This window comes from Myxine glutinosa, chromosome 6, assembly GCF_964187855.1.
Source record: "Myxine glutinosa chromosome 6, kmMyxGlut1.1, whole genome shotgun sequence".
NCBI lineage: Eukaryota > Metazoa > Chordata > Myxini > Myxiniformes > Myxinidae > Myxine > Myxine glutinosa.
This window is the reverse complement of record NC_136266.1, coordinates 62,217,794-62,233,259: the sequence shown is the minus strand read 5'-3', so window position 1 is coordinate 62,233,259 and position 15,466 is coordinate 62,217,794. Positions and strand designations below refer to the sequence as shown.

Below are 15,466 nucleotides of genomic sequence, written 5' to 3'. Positions count from 1 at the left end.
TTGGGGTTTCACTCCCCTGATGCAACTCCCTGTGCCCTTGCACAATTTCAGGGCTGAGTCGTGTAGCTCTCCCAGCAGGTCTACCCACCTGCACACCTCCACCACTGTAGTTGCCACCCGAGCTTACCTAGCTCCTCACCCTAACCTATCTACTGGGGAAGGCCCTCTGGTGCTCTCCCCACTCGGTGCCCTCTGGCACTGGGCTACCCGGGTCCGTCCTCCGGATCCTCGGGCCCCATCCACAACTCTAACGGCTCCCAGAGCCCACCTGCGGCCTCACCTGGCCGACATCCTCACAGTGGTGGAGTGCCCAACCAACTACACACACTAACAGGCTACACGCCCAGCCATTTCCACAACACTAATGCACCCATCCAAGTACCATTCTTCCACACGCACCACAGATGCCAATATCCAACCACAATTTACCTGTACCCTCTACCTAACACTTACACTACCCTCCCCGGGTATTCGTGATGGGGTCCATCCTCCTTTCCCCCATCCACACCTTCGCACCATCCACTCCACTCCACAGTTTCCACCATACTCACTCCACGACCATCCATTCCATACTCCATATATTCCACACTCCATGTATTTCACACAACCATTCTCCATTCACCTGCAGTTGCACACCTGTGCAATCACCTGGTGCCACCTGCACCCTCCTTCCTTCCTGGACCATTTGGTCAGCACAACTCAGATCACTATCACTCACTCATACACTGACTGCTCCATCCACCTGTTCAGTTGCACACCTGTGCAATCTCACTACAACTCACACTCACAATCATTTACTCATACCCTGCTCAATACACTTCCAATCCTCAAACACACGGCATCATCTCATCTAACTACTCCCCTCTGGAACTTGCGCTTCCCAGTCGTCCCTTTAAACTATTGCGCTCCCTCGTCATTATCATTCAAACTAATCTACCTGCGTCCCCACTACCGATATCATTGTCACTACCTAATCTTACCGTTACCTAAGGTCATCTTCTCTAGATCCCTATCATTATCCTAACCCTCCCGGGCTAGTTTTCACTGCCAACCCCATAACTATTGCTCCTTTGCCCCCGCTGTGAGAGATGGCAGAGTTGCCATCCCATCACATCGGGTATCTTCCACTACCAATTTTGCACTCAATTCCAGCTAATTAAAAATTTGCCAATCACTACCAATCATCTGCCAATCATCACTCTGCCAATCCTTGCCAATCATTAAATTTTGCTTTTTTATTTCGGGTCCAAAACACTATCCTCATCACACGTCTACTCACTTGAGCCTCTCGGTGCGCCAATTCACTTCTAAAGCCCGGCTTCGCACAGCCGAGCAATGAATGCGGGTTGCTTGGTGCCGGCGGTTGGATCCGTCCGGCATTCGGTGCAGGCAAGGTTTACTCGGGCCGAGATCCAACGCACCATCTCGGCACGGAGCCGTCCAATGGCCCGATCTCGCCCTGCCGGAACGCCTCAACAAAAAGGGGTCGCCATGACGACCCTTCCTATCGGGCCGCCCGCGCCGCTTAGTGGAGCACGGATGCGGCCGTTCAGAGCACGGCCCGGCGTGGACCGCGTACGGCGGTTCTTTCGAAACCGCCGCGGTCACAATCCCCGCGGATTCCCGCGGCACGCAAAGCTGCCCGGCACGCACCGAGGGCCCGCTTCGGCTAAACGTCGTTCTAACCGCTAACCCGGTTAGCGTCGATGCTCCACTCGCATGCTTACACCCCGCAGCCCGTTCCTTGCTCATACATCCAACCGTTCCCATGCTCTTCGTCATTGCATCTTCTCTTACACACCCAGGTACACTCATTCCGCTTACAGACTTGGTCACACAACTGACCACCGCACACCTTTGCACACACTCGTCGTTCGCACACCTCACCAACACACCTCTTCGCGCCCCCTCCTCGGTCACCTCCTCTGTGACAACCACGGGTGTGCACTCACTTGCACACCCAATCACGTGCCTCACTACCAATTCCAGTGTGCATTCCCATACGCGCTCTACCATTCCAGGTGTGCATCCTTCCATTCCAGGTGTACATCCTCTCTCACCTGCCACAACCAACTCACGCTCCGTGTCACTCTTACTACTTTCACCACCACTCTCGGTCGCGCATTCACCCTTCATGCACCCGTCCGTTACACACCTTTTTCGCGCATCCTTTTGCGCACACTCTCCCGTTACACCCTCCATAACACTCACCACAGGTGTGCATGCTTCCGTTACATCCCCTGTAACACTCCCCACTCCACGCTTCCATGTGCCCTCCCGCACACGCGCTACGACCAACTCACTCTCGACAGCACACTCACTCCTCGGCGCGCACTTTTTCCTCACACACCCCATGGTCGGACATTCTCGCACACTTCCTCTTTCGCACTCCGTACCTGTCGCACACTTCACCAGCGGCCTCTCATGAACACCCGGGTCCAAACTAACCCCCAAGCCGACTGAATCTCCTCTCACACCATATACATTTCCGCGTATATCGCCACTCACCTCGGTACCTCGTCGTCGCACCTCCTCTGCCACCTGCAAACTCTTTATTTGGTTAGTGAGCATATCATCATGATTTGAACACAGACCTTGCACATACTCCATCACTTCCTCCCTTATCTCCTTTTTAGTTTCCCTCCGTCTCCTTAATTTCACTCACCCCCTCTTCCACCTCCTCTAATTTTTCCTTTACCTCCTTCATTTTCCGGTGCGCCCCCTCAATTTCGTCCTCTAAGGCCACCTTGACCGTTTCTATGTGCGTCCTCACCTCCCGGTCCTTCGTCTCCATTGCCTCCGTCACCTCTTCCAACCTCTTCGTCAACCCTTCATGTACCATCTGACATTCCTTCTTTGTTGCTATCAATTCGTTCTTGATGTCTTTTTGTGTCGCTTTTAACCCCCCGATTATTGCAGTGTTCTTTTCCACTTGGTCCACGAGTTCCTTTTGTCCCACTGTCAGCTGTTCTACTCCCCTCGTCAGACCCTCTATGCCCCCCTGTAACCTAGCCGTATTATTCCTCCCCTCTTTCTCCATATGCTTCTCACCTTGCTTTACCTCCTCGCGTACCCCCGAGAACTCCTCGCTTACACCTCGTCTGATCTCCTCTCCCATTTCTCCCATCTCTTTAGTAGATGCCACCCTCATCTGTTCCAACTCATCCCTCTGGGCATCCAATTTGGTTTCTACCCCGATTTTCACCTCTTTTATCTGCTCTCCCATTTGTTTAATTTCCCGGGCCGATTGCTCCCCTATTTCCCGCAATTTGTTTTCCATCTTGTTTTCTAACCCCCCTAACCCATTTTTCACCTCTTTTATCCCGTTGTCTAACCCCTCAAATTTATTGTCTAAACCCTCAAATTTGTTGTCTAAACCCTCAAATTTGTTGTCTAAACCCTCAAATTTGTTGTCTAAACCCTCGATTTTATTTCCCATATTACTTAACCCGTCTCTGATTTCCGCCCTTGATTTGTCCCCCTGCAGGTTGAGGGACGCCTGCATTTGTGCCATAAATTGCTCCATGAGGGCCTGCATTTGGACCACCCCCATTGGCGCAGCGGGCGCGGCTACCGCGCGCTCGTGCGAGGCGCCATTTTGTGCGCCTGAAACCTCGTGCGCGAGGGCGCCATCTTGCGCACCTGATACCCCCACAACCACCTCACCATTGCTCTCCTCCATTTCCTCCCTCTGGTCCTGGGTTACCTCTAACCCCTCTTCTAGTTCCCCCACCGGCATCCCGCCGCCTTGACTATCCATGGCACGATTTCCAAATTTAAGATTTTAAATAAAACAAATTTTTTTGGCCACCCGTAATTTTGAGCGCGCTATTCGCGCTTCAGGTCCGAATCCCACTCCTGACACCAATTGTTACGGACCGCGGATAAGGTGTTGATTTGCGGAGCGGATGGCGGCCGCGGCCCGAACTATTAACAATGACTAAGACCCGATTCCTTAAACGTGGGCCAAATCGTGCCACAGATATTCAATGGGGAAAAGACAAAGGTGACACGGATGTGAAGAAGAGGAAGACAGAAGTAGGAAATACGAATATAATTTATTTGCTATTTACAACCAAAAGAAACCAAGGAGAAGGAAGGATAATAAAATAATTTACAGAAGAAATCAAGGAGACACAGTGAAAATTCTAGCTTACCTATGCAGTCTTACTTAGAAACCCAAGGACAAGACAAACAAAGACGGACTCACACGAATGGGGAATTTGCAGGCAGGAATGATCGGAAGGAGGAATAGCTTGGCGGGAGAGGAAGGTTCAGCGGGGATCGGTCGGGCTGGAAGCGGACAGCCGCCGTCAATACTCGAGCTGGGATCGCCAAACCGCCGCGGGTCCAAACTGCACGGCGAAGCTCCTCCGGTGCACCGTGCGCTCTCCAAAGCTGCTCCTTAGAACCTTTTCTTGGCACCTCTGTGTAACTCTCTCTTGGCGCTTCTCACTTGGCACTTCGCACTTGGCACTTGGCACTTCGCACTTGGCACTTCGCACTTCACACTTCGCACTTGTTCTTTCGCACTTGGCACTGCACACTTGGCACTTGTTCTACTTGGCACTTTGCACTTGGCACTTGGCACTTCTCACTTGTTCTTTCGCACTTGGCACTGCACACTTGGCACTTGTTCTACTTGGCACTTCGCACTTGGCACTTTGGCACTTCTGCCGTATCTCTGACTCTCCTCTCAAAGGCGCGTGCGCTTTTTATATCCCGCGGGCGATCAAGCCGCCGGCCTCTAGAACACGCCCATCGGTGAGCTCGCCTCGGCCCTGATTGGTCGGCACGGGCTCTCTGGCTCCGCCCTTGATGACTAGGGGCGGCCAACGCCCTGGATTCGGCGGCTCCTCCCCCTTCTTTTCCAAGCCGACCTCGTGGCTAATGGAATCGCGGTGAAAACCGCCCAATAGCTGCGGCGAATGCAGTTGGCAATTGAGGCTTTATTAAATGAAAATGAAAGGGGATCTAGCTATTTGAATTCGGTGCAATGGAGTGTCAATTAATGGAAGACACAGCCTTAACCTACATAGAATAAGGAAATAAACTACCAACAAGGAGAAAATCTATGATTGGCTAAACGTGATTGTTTATGACTTAATTACGGGACGCACTTTGACCTTTATACACAACTGGAGGAAGGAGGGCGATATTTTTACAACAATTTATACAACAATAAAAAAACACAATCCTCATTTCCAAAACAATACATTTATTTTATATAGCGCTTTTCAAGAAGCCCAAAGACGCTTTGACAGCGTACAAAAAAACAAGTGCAAAGAGACAAAAATCAACAGCTAAATAATCAAAGCAAAAGGAAGGAGAAGGAGAAGAGATAGTCAGGGGTTAAATGCTGTGGGTTAAATGTTGAATGCAGTGTTGAACAGGTGGGTCTTGAGTGATGTTTTGAATGTGGTGAGTGAGGAGGAGTCTCTGATGGTGTGAGGTAGTGAGTTCCAGAGGGTGGGAGCAGCGATGGAGTAGGCCCTGTCCCCCCAGGATCTGAATTTGGTCCGCATGGGGGGGGGGGGGGTCAGGAGGTTGGTACCAGCAGAGCGGAGGTTGCGGGTGGGAGTGTGGCTGGAGAGGAGGTCAGTCAGGTAGGATGGGGCCAGGTTATGGAGGGCTTTGTAGGTCAAGAGGAGGATTTTGTACTGGATTATCTGGGGGATGGGGAGCCAGTGAAGCTTGTAAAGGACGGGGGTGATGTGGTCACGGGTCCGGGAATGGGTGAGTAAATGGGCAGCGGAGTTCTGAATGTATTGGAGTTTATTGATGATTATTGAGGGTGAACCAAACAGGAGGCTGTTGCAGTAGTCCAGATGGGAGGTGATAAAGGCGTGGATGAGGGTTTCTGCAGCCGTGGAGGAGAGGGATGGACGGAGACGGGCGATGTTTTTCAGGTGAAAGAAGGCTGTCTTTGTGATCTGTTTAGTGTATTTGTCAAAGGAGAGGGTTTGGTCCAAGATGATGCCAAGATTCCGGATGTGAGGGGAGGTGGATACTGGGAAACCGTCGATGTTGAGGGCAAAGTTATGGGTGGATTTGGTGAGCGTTTTTGGGCCAATGATGATTATTTCAGATTTATCATAGTTAAGTTTGAGGAAGTTGATTTGAAGCCAGGATTTTATTTCAGTGATGCAGTTTGTCAGGATAGAGTGGGTGGTGGTGGAGATGGACTTGGTGGAGATGAAAAGCTGGATGTCATCGGCGAAGCAGTGGAATTGAAGACCATGACGGCGGATTAAGTGACCAAGGGGGGACAGGTACAGGATGAAGAGGAGGGGGCCAAGAACTGAACCTTGGGGGAGGGGAGCAGTGGGGGATTTGCAGTTATTGATGGAGATGAATGGGCGTCTGTCGGAGAGGTATGATTTGATCCAAGAGAGGGCAGTGCCGGTAATGTTAAAGGTGGTTTCAAGTCGGGTGAGGAGGATGGTGTGATTGATGGTGTCAAAGGCGGCGCTGAGGTCGAGGAGGATGAGAATGTTGAGGTTGCCAGCGTCAGAGGAGAGGAGAAGGTCTTTGGTGATTTTGAGGAGAGCAGTTTCAGTACTGTGGTTGGAGCGGAATCCGGATTGAAATGTTTCATACAGGTTATTGGCAGAGAGGTGATGCTTAAGTTGAGTGGCTACAGTGCGTTCCAAAACTTTTGACAGAAAGGGTAGGTTGGAGATGGGTCTGAAGTTGTTTAGGGTGTCAGGGTTGAGTCCAGGTTTTTTCAGAATGGGGGTAACAGCAGCAATTTTGAGGGATGGTGGGACGATGCCTGTAGACAGGGAGGAGTTTATTGTTGCAGTGATAAGTGGAGAGAGAGCAGGAAGGGAGGCCTTGACAAAGCTGGAGGGGATGGGGTCAAGAGTGCAGGTGGCAGTTTTCATTCCTATGAGGAGTTCAGAGAGGTCAGTAGGGGAGACTGGGGAGAACTGAGACAGGGGTTGGCATGATAAGGGGGGGGGCAGGTGGTTTGAGGGGGGGCAGGTGCGGTGGTGGTTAAGCTGCTGTAGATGTTGTCAATTTTGCTTTGGAAGAATGAAAGGAAGGAGATGCAGTTGTCTACTGTGAATGACTGGGTGGTGGTGTCCAGGGGGCTGAGGAGTTTGTTTATTGTAGAGAAGAGTGCTTTTGGGTTTCCAGAGCCAGAGTGGATAATTTGAGAGTAGTAGGCGAAGCGGGCGCAGGAGAGGGCATCTTTGTAGTGTTGTAGGTGGTCCTTGTAGGCTTGGAAATGAATTGTGAGACCTGTTTTATTGCGGGGTCTTTCAAGTTGGCGAGCACGAGTTTTCATCAGGCGGAGTTCAGGGGTAAACCAGGGAGCAGAATGGGTGAAAGAAACTGTTTTGGTTTTCACGGGCGCAAGCTGGTCAAGGCAGGAGGAGAGAGTGTGGTTGTAGTAGTCAGTGAGGTCAGAAGGGGTGTGGAGGTCAACGAAGGGAGAAGTGGACATTTTTTCAGAGGGTGGATGAGAATGAGTTAGGTGAAAGAGTGTTTAGCTTACGGAAATTGATAGTGCGATAATGCCTTGGTGCTGGGGTGGGGATGTTGATGGTCATAGTGATGGCTAAGTGGTCAGAGAGGGTGAGGTCGGAGCCAGAGAGATGGTGCAAAATTAATCCAGTAGAGCAGACAAGGTCCAGAATGTGCCCACGGTTATGGGTAGGAAAGTTGATATGTTGAGTGAGGTTAAAGCAGGTGAGTAAATCAGTGAAGTCAGTGGTTATTGTGGAGTCACTGGAGTCCATGTGGATATTGAAATCACCGAGGAGGAGGATTGAGGGGGAGAGGGAACAGAGCTGGGTCAGAAAGTAGGAGAAGTCAGACAGGAATGATGGGTGTGGTTTGGGAGAGCGGGAGACGACAGCCATGACTGACTGTGTGTGACCAGAGAGTTTAAAAGCCAGGTGTTAAAATGATGGAGCAGATGAGATGGAGATGAGGCTGGTCTTGATGTCCTGTTGGTGAATTACGGCAATTCCACCACCTCGGCCCTCCGAGCGTGGTTTATTGATGTAAGAATATCCATTGGGTGTAGTGAGGTTGAGTGAGAAGTAGTCCAGAGGTTGTTGCCAGGTTTCAGTGAGACAGAGAAAGTCCAGTTTATTTTCCAGAATGTAGTCGTTCAGGATGAGGCTTTTGTTGTTGAGGGACCGGGTATTGAACAGGGTGAGCTTGATGTTGCTTTGTACGGTGGGGATGAACTCAGGTGATTTAGCCAGTAGACTGCATGCTGACCCCGAAAATCTTTCACTTTTGTGACCACCGTGCTGCAACTACATAATATCCTAACATGATGTATATAAATGTATTTCAGTAAGTTTGTGAAACTCGTCAAGAATATAACTTGCACAAAAGAGAGAAAATGAGAAAAAACGAACAAAAAATTAGCTTTTCCTATCCAAAATATTGACCAATCACAGCGCGTGTCTTACGCGAAACCGCAATCGCCATCTCCTCTTAACCAATTATGCCTCTTGTTACATTTGCGCGATACTAAACAACATGGCGACCTACATGCCGTATGTGTCTTCCATGTCGTCTGAGGCAGATTCCGAAGGAAAATCTTCTGCATTTTGCTACATGCACACAGTAGACACGCATGGCAAGGTTCTTTCTTTCAGTGAGAAAAGTTTTAAAAAATTCAAAGAATGTGCCGAGCTGTGGAAAGAGTTGGATGGGAGCCCGGAAAGTGCGATTGCTGTGAATGCAGAAAGTCTGGAATTCGACCGGGATGGTGCTCGCATTAAATCACGCCATGGGTCAGGATCAAGTGAAGTTGAAAGTGGACATTCCACACGGTAGGCCTTCGTAAACAGTGTTTTAGATTGTGTATTTTGGTAGAGTCAATTTCGTTGTATAATGTCATGGTTTATTAGGTCTAATTTGTATTTTAAAACAAATAAATTAGGGGTCTATAGTCGGTCGCCGACCGTCGGAGCTAGTCTCGACCCTCCTCTTGTCAAGTCAAGCCAGGCTCAACTTCGGTTCGAGTCAGGCCAGGATACTTTCTGTATGATCTGACTCGGCTTTGAGTACAAAGAGTGGCCAGCAGTGGCTGAGTAGAAAGAAGGCAGCAAGATTTGTTACCAACGTAACACTCATCAAGGTCTATCACGTATCACTATCAGTATCAGCATTGTCAACCTGTGTTATCTTCTCTGCTCATGATCGATGATCATCAGATCAACACGAGAACAGTGTGAACACTAAATCCTGATTGAAAGTAAAAAATTCAATCAAATTCAGTTGACAATTACACCGCCCACGGTCCACAAGTCTATTCTATTCTATTCTTTTCTATTCTATTCTGTTACTCATCAAAGCCTGTTCACCGTCCTGATGAGGAGCGGCAATTGTGGATGAAATGTCCTGCCGGAAGGACATAACATGTGTCAAATACTCATCAAATGTGGAAGCAATATGAGAGCTGGATAAATAAAATGTATCCCAGTTGAACGAAGCTTTATATTTATGACTAATTTGGCACAACATCAGCAATTTGCACACAAGCACAAGTCACTGTACACAGGTACAACTCAAGTCATGATAACCTTGCTGGATTGTACAGAAACCTACACTACCGATACAGATAAGAATTAGATCTAATCATGGACCCCGCATGTTTCAATACGTAAAGAAAACTGTTTCTTCTAAGTTGGCTATGCTCAATAGAATTCGCGACTGTGTTCCCCAAAGCAGTCTGCACACTCTTTTTACAAGCTTAGTTTTGCCATCTAGAATATTGTTGTAGTATTTAGGGAGGACAGTACGAATCGCACAATACGATGCTGAAGCTGAATAAATGTTTAAAAAGAGCTGCAAGAATAATTCTGAAATGTGCCTTCTAAACTTCCTCAGCTGATATGTTTGCAACATTGTAATGGCAGCTTCGTCATCTACCGGTAATGCATATGGGTGTAGGTTACTAATAGTAATAGGCTAATGCATTGCCACTAATAGGAAAAACAATTGGTACCTAAAACTTTGAAAGTTAACACAGCTACAAAGTTGAATCTGTCACATCAAATCTAGTCCAATAAATCTGACGTTGCATAGATCGAGACCTTGGTCTTTTGATATGTTTTACTTTTTATCTGTCGCATCAGTCGTGTGAAAAAATTATTTGACGAGGTGATGATGTTACACTCTGATGCCCCATGATGGTGTTTAACAACACACTTCCATGATAAATCAGTGAAATTTTGTCGATTTTTGGATACGATGGTTCTAGCAACTAGCCCTGTCATAAGAGATGTAAGCTGTACTCAATAGTGTACAGCATACGTAATGTCTCGCTCTCAATTTCCAGCATGAGATGAATTCATTTTTAAAAATGGACCGAACTGGTCCTGAAAGCTATGTTCCTTATTATACACTTTATCTTATTTTTTCCAATCTAGAAAACATTGTGGTCAACCAGGATACCACACAGACTGTTACCGGCATTTCTGCAACATTACGACCATAAGGCGGGCACAGGATAGAGCTTCAAAGGCAAAGATCTTGCAAGGTACATTAATAAATTTTCTCTTGTGTGTAGGGTGCAGGCGATGAAGGGTCAAATGATGTGAAAGATTCCCTTTGTGATGGACGTATGCTGAGAATCGTTTCCTTCCCATATACCACCTGTTCTTTAGTGCATTTTATTTTTAGTGTATATTTCATTTATTTAATCATTCAATATTTTATTGATTGATATGCATTGTATATTTCTGTTAGATTTTCTGAATTAAACCAATGTAAGATAATTAAGTATCTTCTGAAATTAGAAACAAATGTCAATTTCCATATTAATGCAATATTAACTGTCATTAAGCTGATATATAGGGAGGTAGGGGAAATGTATGTTTGGAGTTTATTTCCTGACATTGTTCAACATATCACTATTTGGTATATTTTTAATGAATTGATGACAGTGTCTATTGTGAGGTCTTTTTAGTATGTTATAGGTAAAAGGGATTGGATTGATGATTAGATTACCATTTTCAGAGGCTATAATCATGATCTGCCAAAGCTGTTTTATCCATGTTTAGAATTAATATCTTTTTTCTTTGACAGAACAACAACTGTGTCATTCAACAGAAAGAGAAACTCATCCAGAGTCCACCAGTGTAGTCAAGGAGACACAGCCTCAACGACTTCTGCGATCCGATTCTACCGGCAACACACCATGTCCCGGCCGACCTCATGTCCTACCAGTGGAATGTGTAATATGTAAGCAGACAAAATATGTCAAAGAAAGTGTAACAAGTAAAAGAAAAGTAGAGAGGTTAGTTAGGTGTGAGACAATTGCTGGGGGGCAGCTCCTCAATGCTGCTTTAATGCGCAAAGATGAGCATCTGCTGGTACATGTGCGCGGTAGAGATCTAGTAGCACTGGAAGTGCGTTATCACCGCTCATGTTATTTATCTTACACAAGGGTAGTTAGAACAAAACAGGGGCTGGATGCAGACACATGCGAACTGTATGCACCATCATATGCAAGGTTCTGCCACTCCATCATTGACGAAAGAATATTAAAAGGGAAAGAAATACTGCGGCTGACAAAGCTTCTCAAGCTTTTTGTTAGGATGGTTCATGATGTAGAAGGGCTAGATGCATCAAGCTACAAGACCACTAACCTGAAGCGGAGACTTCAAAGATCGCATAGAGTTCTGTGCTTCATTCGGCCAACACGACAGTTTGAGAGTGACTTAGTATTTGTAGAAAGTCTAGGTGTGGAGGATGTCATTGAAGATGCTGTGGTAGATGCATCCAGTGAAGGTAGTGAAAGCGAAAGGAGTGTAGGAGCTTCACCGAGTCAATGTGTAGATCTTGATGGTTTGAGAACTTTGTATTCTGCTGCACAAATCTTGAAGTGTTCTCTGGACAGCATTGAAACAAGTTCGACATGGCCTCCAACTGCAGAAGACCTACATATTCAGACCACCAATCACATCATTCCATATCAGCTTTTCAACTTCCTTGCATGGTCTTCAGGTCTTAGCCAAGATCCTGTAGGTGCAGAGAGGGTCACAGTTACAAGTGACGAAGAAAGAAGGTTGCTCTCTATTGCACAGGACATTGTGTACTTAAAGACAAAGGGTAGAGTGTTGCTGCCAAAGCATACCTCCTTGGCCATGGCAGTGAGACACTTCACTGGTTCAGCAAAGCTGATAGGAATCCTGAATGGACTGGGTCACTGTGTATCAAACACAATGGTGTTAGATCATGACACTGCCCTTGCCAAACGACAACTTGCGCTAGGAAATGACCTTCTTCCAGCTGGAGTTCAGTCAATCTTCACTACTCTTGTTTTTGACAACAATGACTGTGGTGAAGAAACCATTTCTGGAAAGGGTTCAACACATAATACGAATGGGATCATCATCCAACATTCCACCAAGCCGCATGAAGGGATTGTAACGCCAAAGGTGACCATACCCAAGTCCCGTAAGCGATCATTCGAAGCTCCCCCCACTGACATCAAGACGTTCTTTGGCAGCAAGAAGACTGGACCCAAGCCATTTGGTGAGAAGATCAGTAGAATGACAAACACTTTGTGAATATATGATCTTCATTTGGTCATATTTGTGGAAGATGTTATGTGGGGATGAGTATCATATCTCCACTATATAATGTACATCCCTGTAGTGATTTCACTATAAATCTCAATCTAATTTTCAACAACTACTACATAAAGTTTAATCAAGTGTCTCATTTCATAAGAAGTTGTTTTAATTTGTTCCGACAATTGTTACAACTCACCAAAATGCTTGCTAGTGATTGGCCAAGGGCATATTTATATTTGTTATTGATAAGTAATTCTGAAACAGGACAAAGATGGTTAGGTATGTGTAACAGCATCCATAATCCATGAAATTATGAAATATTCAATGTTTATCTTGTCAACTAAACATATTAATGTGTACATGTCATATGGTGCACAATTACCATATACATGTAATTTAATGATTGAACTGTGTTTGGTTATGAAATTTTGTTGTCTTAATTTCTATTCTTCTTTGACACAAAGAATAACATTGTTTTATCTGGAGATACATTCTAGTATTGGATGTGGTTTATGGTATGATGGACATTGCCTCCGAAACGTTTCAGTTTTGTTTTGATACATATTGGCACTTAAAAAGCTTTTAAAGCTTTTTGTCTCGTCTTTGACAGTTCATCAATTTCAAATAAGATAGTAAAACAACAACAGAAATAAATGAAGAGGCTTGGTTTGCATGTGTCATGTTCACAAATAAAACATTTATTAATGAAAAAGAATGTGCATTTAAATTAATTAGCTGTTATTTCACAACAAATTGAATGAGACAAAGGGAAATGGAAAGTTTGTTCATTGTTGTAATGGAGTATGTTGCGAGAGGAAAGGAAATGAGAAATTCAGTGATTTTACAAGATGTGAAGAGTGGATTTGATGAAGTGGAATAGATGAATGGAATTGTTGATGAACCCGATGTCAGAGAAGAGAGAAAATTCATTTCAAGTAGAACATATAAAATGTAGCAGATAATAAACAAGAGAGAGGGGGGGGGGGGGGGGAGGGAGAAAAAAATGACCATGTCACAGAATATTCAAACTGGTTTTGACAAAAAATAAAGAAAGTAATTGAATATTAAATGAAATAATACATGGAGCATCTCTTGGATAGTTAGCAAGCTGTAATATACAAAATATGCTATGGATTGGTGTTGTATTTTGTTAGTGCCATTATTCTTTTTTTTTAAATCCGCTGGTGGTTCTAGACCAAAAAAAGCCACTAAATCATAGTTGTCAATGCATCCTTCAGATAGGATGTAAAACCAAACATGGTAAATTAATTTGCATAAAAAAACACCCACATGTAACATTTCTTTGACGAGTAATAGCACATATATGCCATGGATGGGAGCTCTATTTGCCATTATTCATTCAAAGAATCCACCAGTGATTATAGAAAAGAAAATACAGTAAATCATAGTTATCCAAGCATCCTTTGGGTAGGATGTAAACTCAAATGTGTTCCTGGATCATAGAAAATAAATTGAGTCTTCAAGATTTCATACCAAATTCGTATATCACGTACTCGCGGAGAGGATTCCGTTGGAAGTCAGTCAGTAATAATCCTTATTATACAATCCCCCAACAGGACTCAAGAGGGCGTCAAACAGAAGTTCTTTTTTTTTTTTTTTTTTTTTTTTTTTTGTATACAATATCGAGGCTCGTGAAAGAGCGAACATTAATCACACAGAAAGACAAACCGACACATAAAACATATAACATAGGGAGCGGTAGACAAGATGGGGAGAGAGGGGGAAGGACACAAACACAACATTTGAGAGCAGGGACCGAGAGACATGGAGACATCGAGAGATCTGAGAGAGGGCGAGGGCTTTGGGGGGGGGGGGCGTGGGAAGGGGGCAGTGGGAGAGGTATAAAACATATGGACACTGCCAGGACTTCCAGGAAAGAAGTTGGAATTTCAAACAAGGTGGATCTGGGGTGAATTAGCGGGGGTAGAAAAGATCAAGGTTTTGGATGGGGGAAGATAAGAGATGGTGGTGAACAGCTGTTTTAAAGACCTGGAGGGAGGAGTGGGATTGAAGGGAGTGAGGGAGTTTGTTCCAGAGGCGGGAGAAAAGAGGAATGAAAGAGTGAAGGTGAGCGGAGAGCCGAGATTTCGGCAGTTTAACCATCAGAGGGTTGCTGGCAGATCTTGTGCGACCTGTAGGAATATTTGGGGGACAGAGCACAGAGAGAGCTGGGGGTGCAAGGCCGGAGAGGAGTCGGTAGAAGACAGAAAGACCACCTACCTGCCTGCGGTGAGTGAGTGAAAGGCCCTCAGAGATAGCTTCATCGCGGGAGATTCCAATAATTCTGAAAGCTTTGGTTTCAACAGCGTGAAGCCGAGCTAGGTGTGAGGCAGGAGCACCGGCCCATAGGGGAGAACAGTATTCCATTGAGCTGCGGATGAAAGCCTTGTATGTGGTGAGGAGCTCAGGTGTGCCGAGGAAGGACTTCGCACGACGGAGGATGCCCAGTCGGCGACTGGCTTTGGAGGCCAGCTTGGAAATGTGGTTTTCCCAAGAAAGATCATGGCAGATAGTGAGACCCAAAATCTTGAGCGACAGAACTTCTTGGAGAGGATTGTTGAGAAAGTAGATGGGAGGGTTGTCCAGTCGATCTTTTCGGAGAGACATAGTAAGAGTGTGAGATTTGTCAGGATTGAAAGACATGTTCCACTTGTTTGACCAGTCTGTGATTTTGTCCAGGTCTTCAGAGAGTGAGGAGGCAGCAGACTGCCGATCTGAGGGAAGAGGAATGGAGCGGCAGAGAGTGGAGTCATCAGCAAAGAGATAGAGAGGATTTTCGAGAGAGTCAGAGAGATCATTGATGAAGACCAGAAAAAGCACGGGGCCCAGAACACTGCCTTGGGGAACTCCAGCCTGAACAGGAAGAGGAGATGAGAGAAACCCATTCAGGG

General features: G+C 46.0%; 1 protein-coding gene across 5 annotated transcripts in view; it reads left to right on the top strand.

The window, feature by feature from the left end:
* Window positions 1-15,466, top strand: part of LOC137429865 (uncharacterized) — an 80,232-nt gene that overhangs the window by 51,925 nt on the left and 12,841 nt on the right. Inside the window, exons 1-3 of one of the 5 annotated variants that reach the window (XM_068120187.2) lie at window positions 8,397-8,801; window positions 10,404-10,513; window positions 11,062-12,513. The exons of 1 other annotated variant lie outside the window; for it this stretch is intronic. In XM_068120187.2, the coding sequence (XP_067976288.2) occupies window positions 8,506-8,801; window positions 10,404-10,513; window positions 11,062-12,513 (1,858 nt within the window). In that variant the 5' untranslated portion in view covers window positions 8,397-8,505. Of the gene's footprint in view, window positions 1-8,396; window positions 8,802-10,403; window positions 10,514-11,061; window positions 12,963-15,466 lie in introns of those variants that run through there. 3 more of the 5 variants (XM_078779932.1, XM_078779933.1, XM_068120190.2) reach the window with 3 other exon arrangements.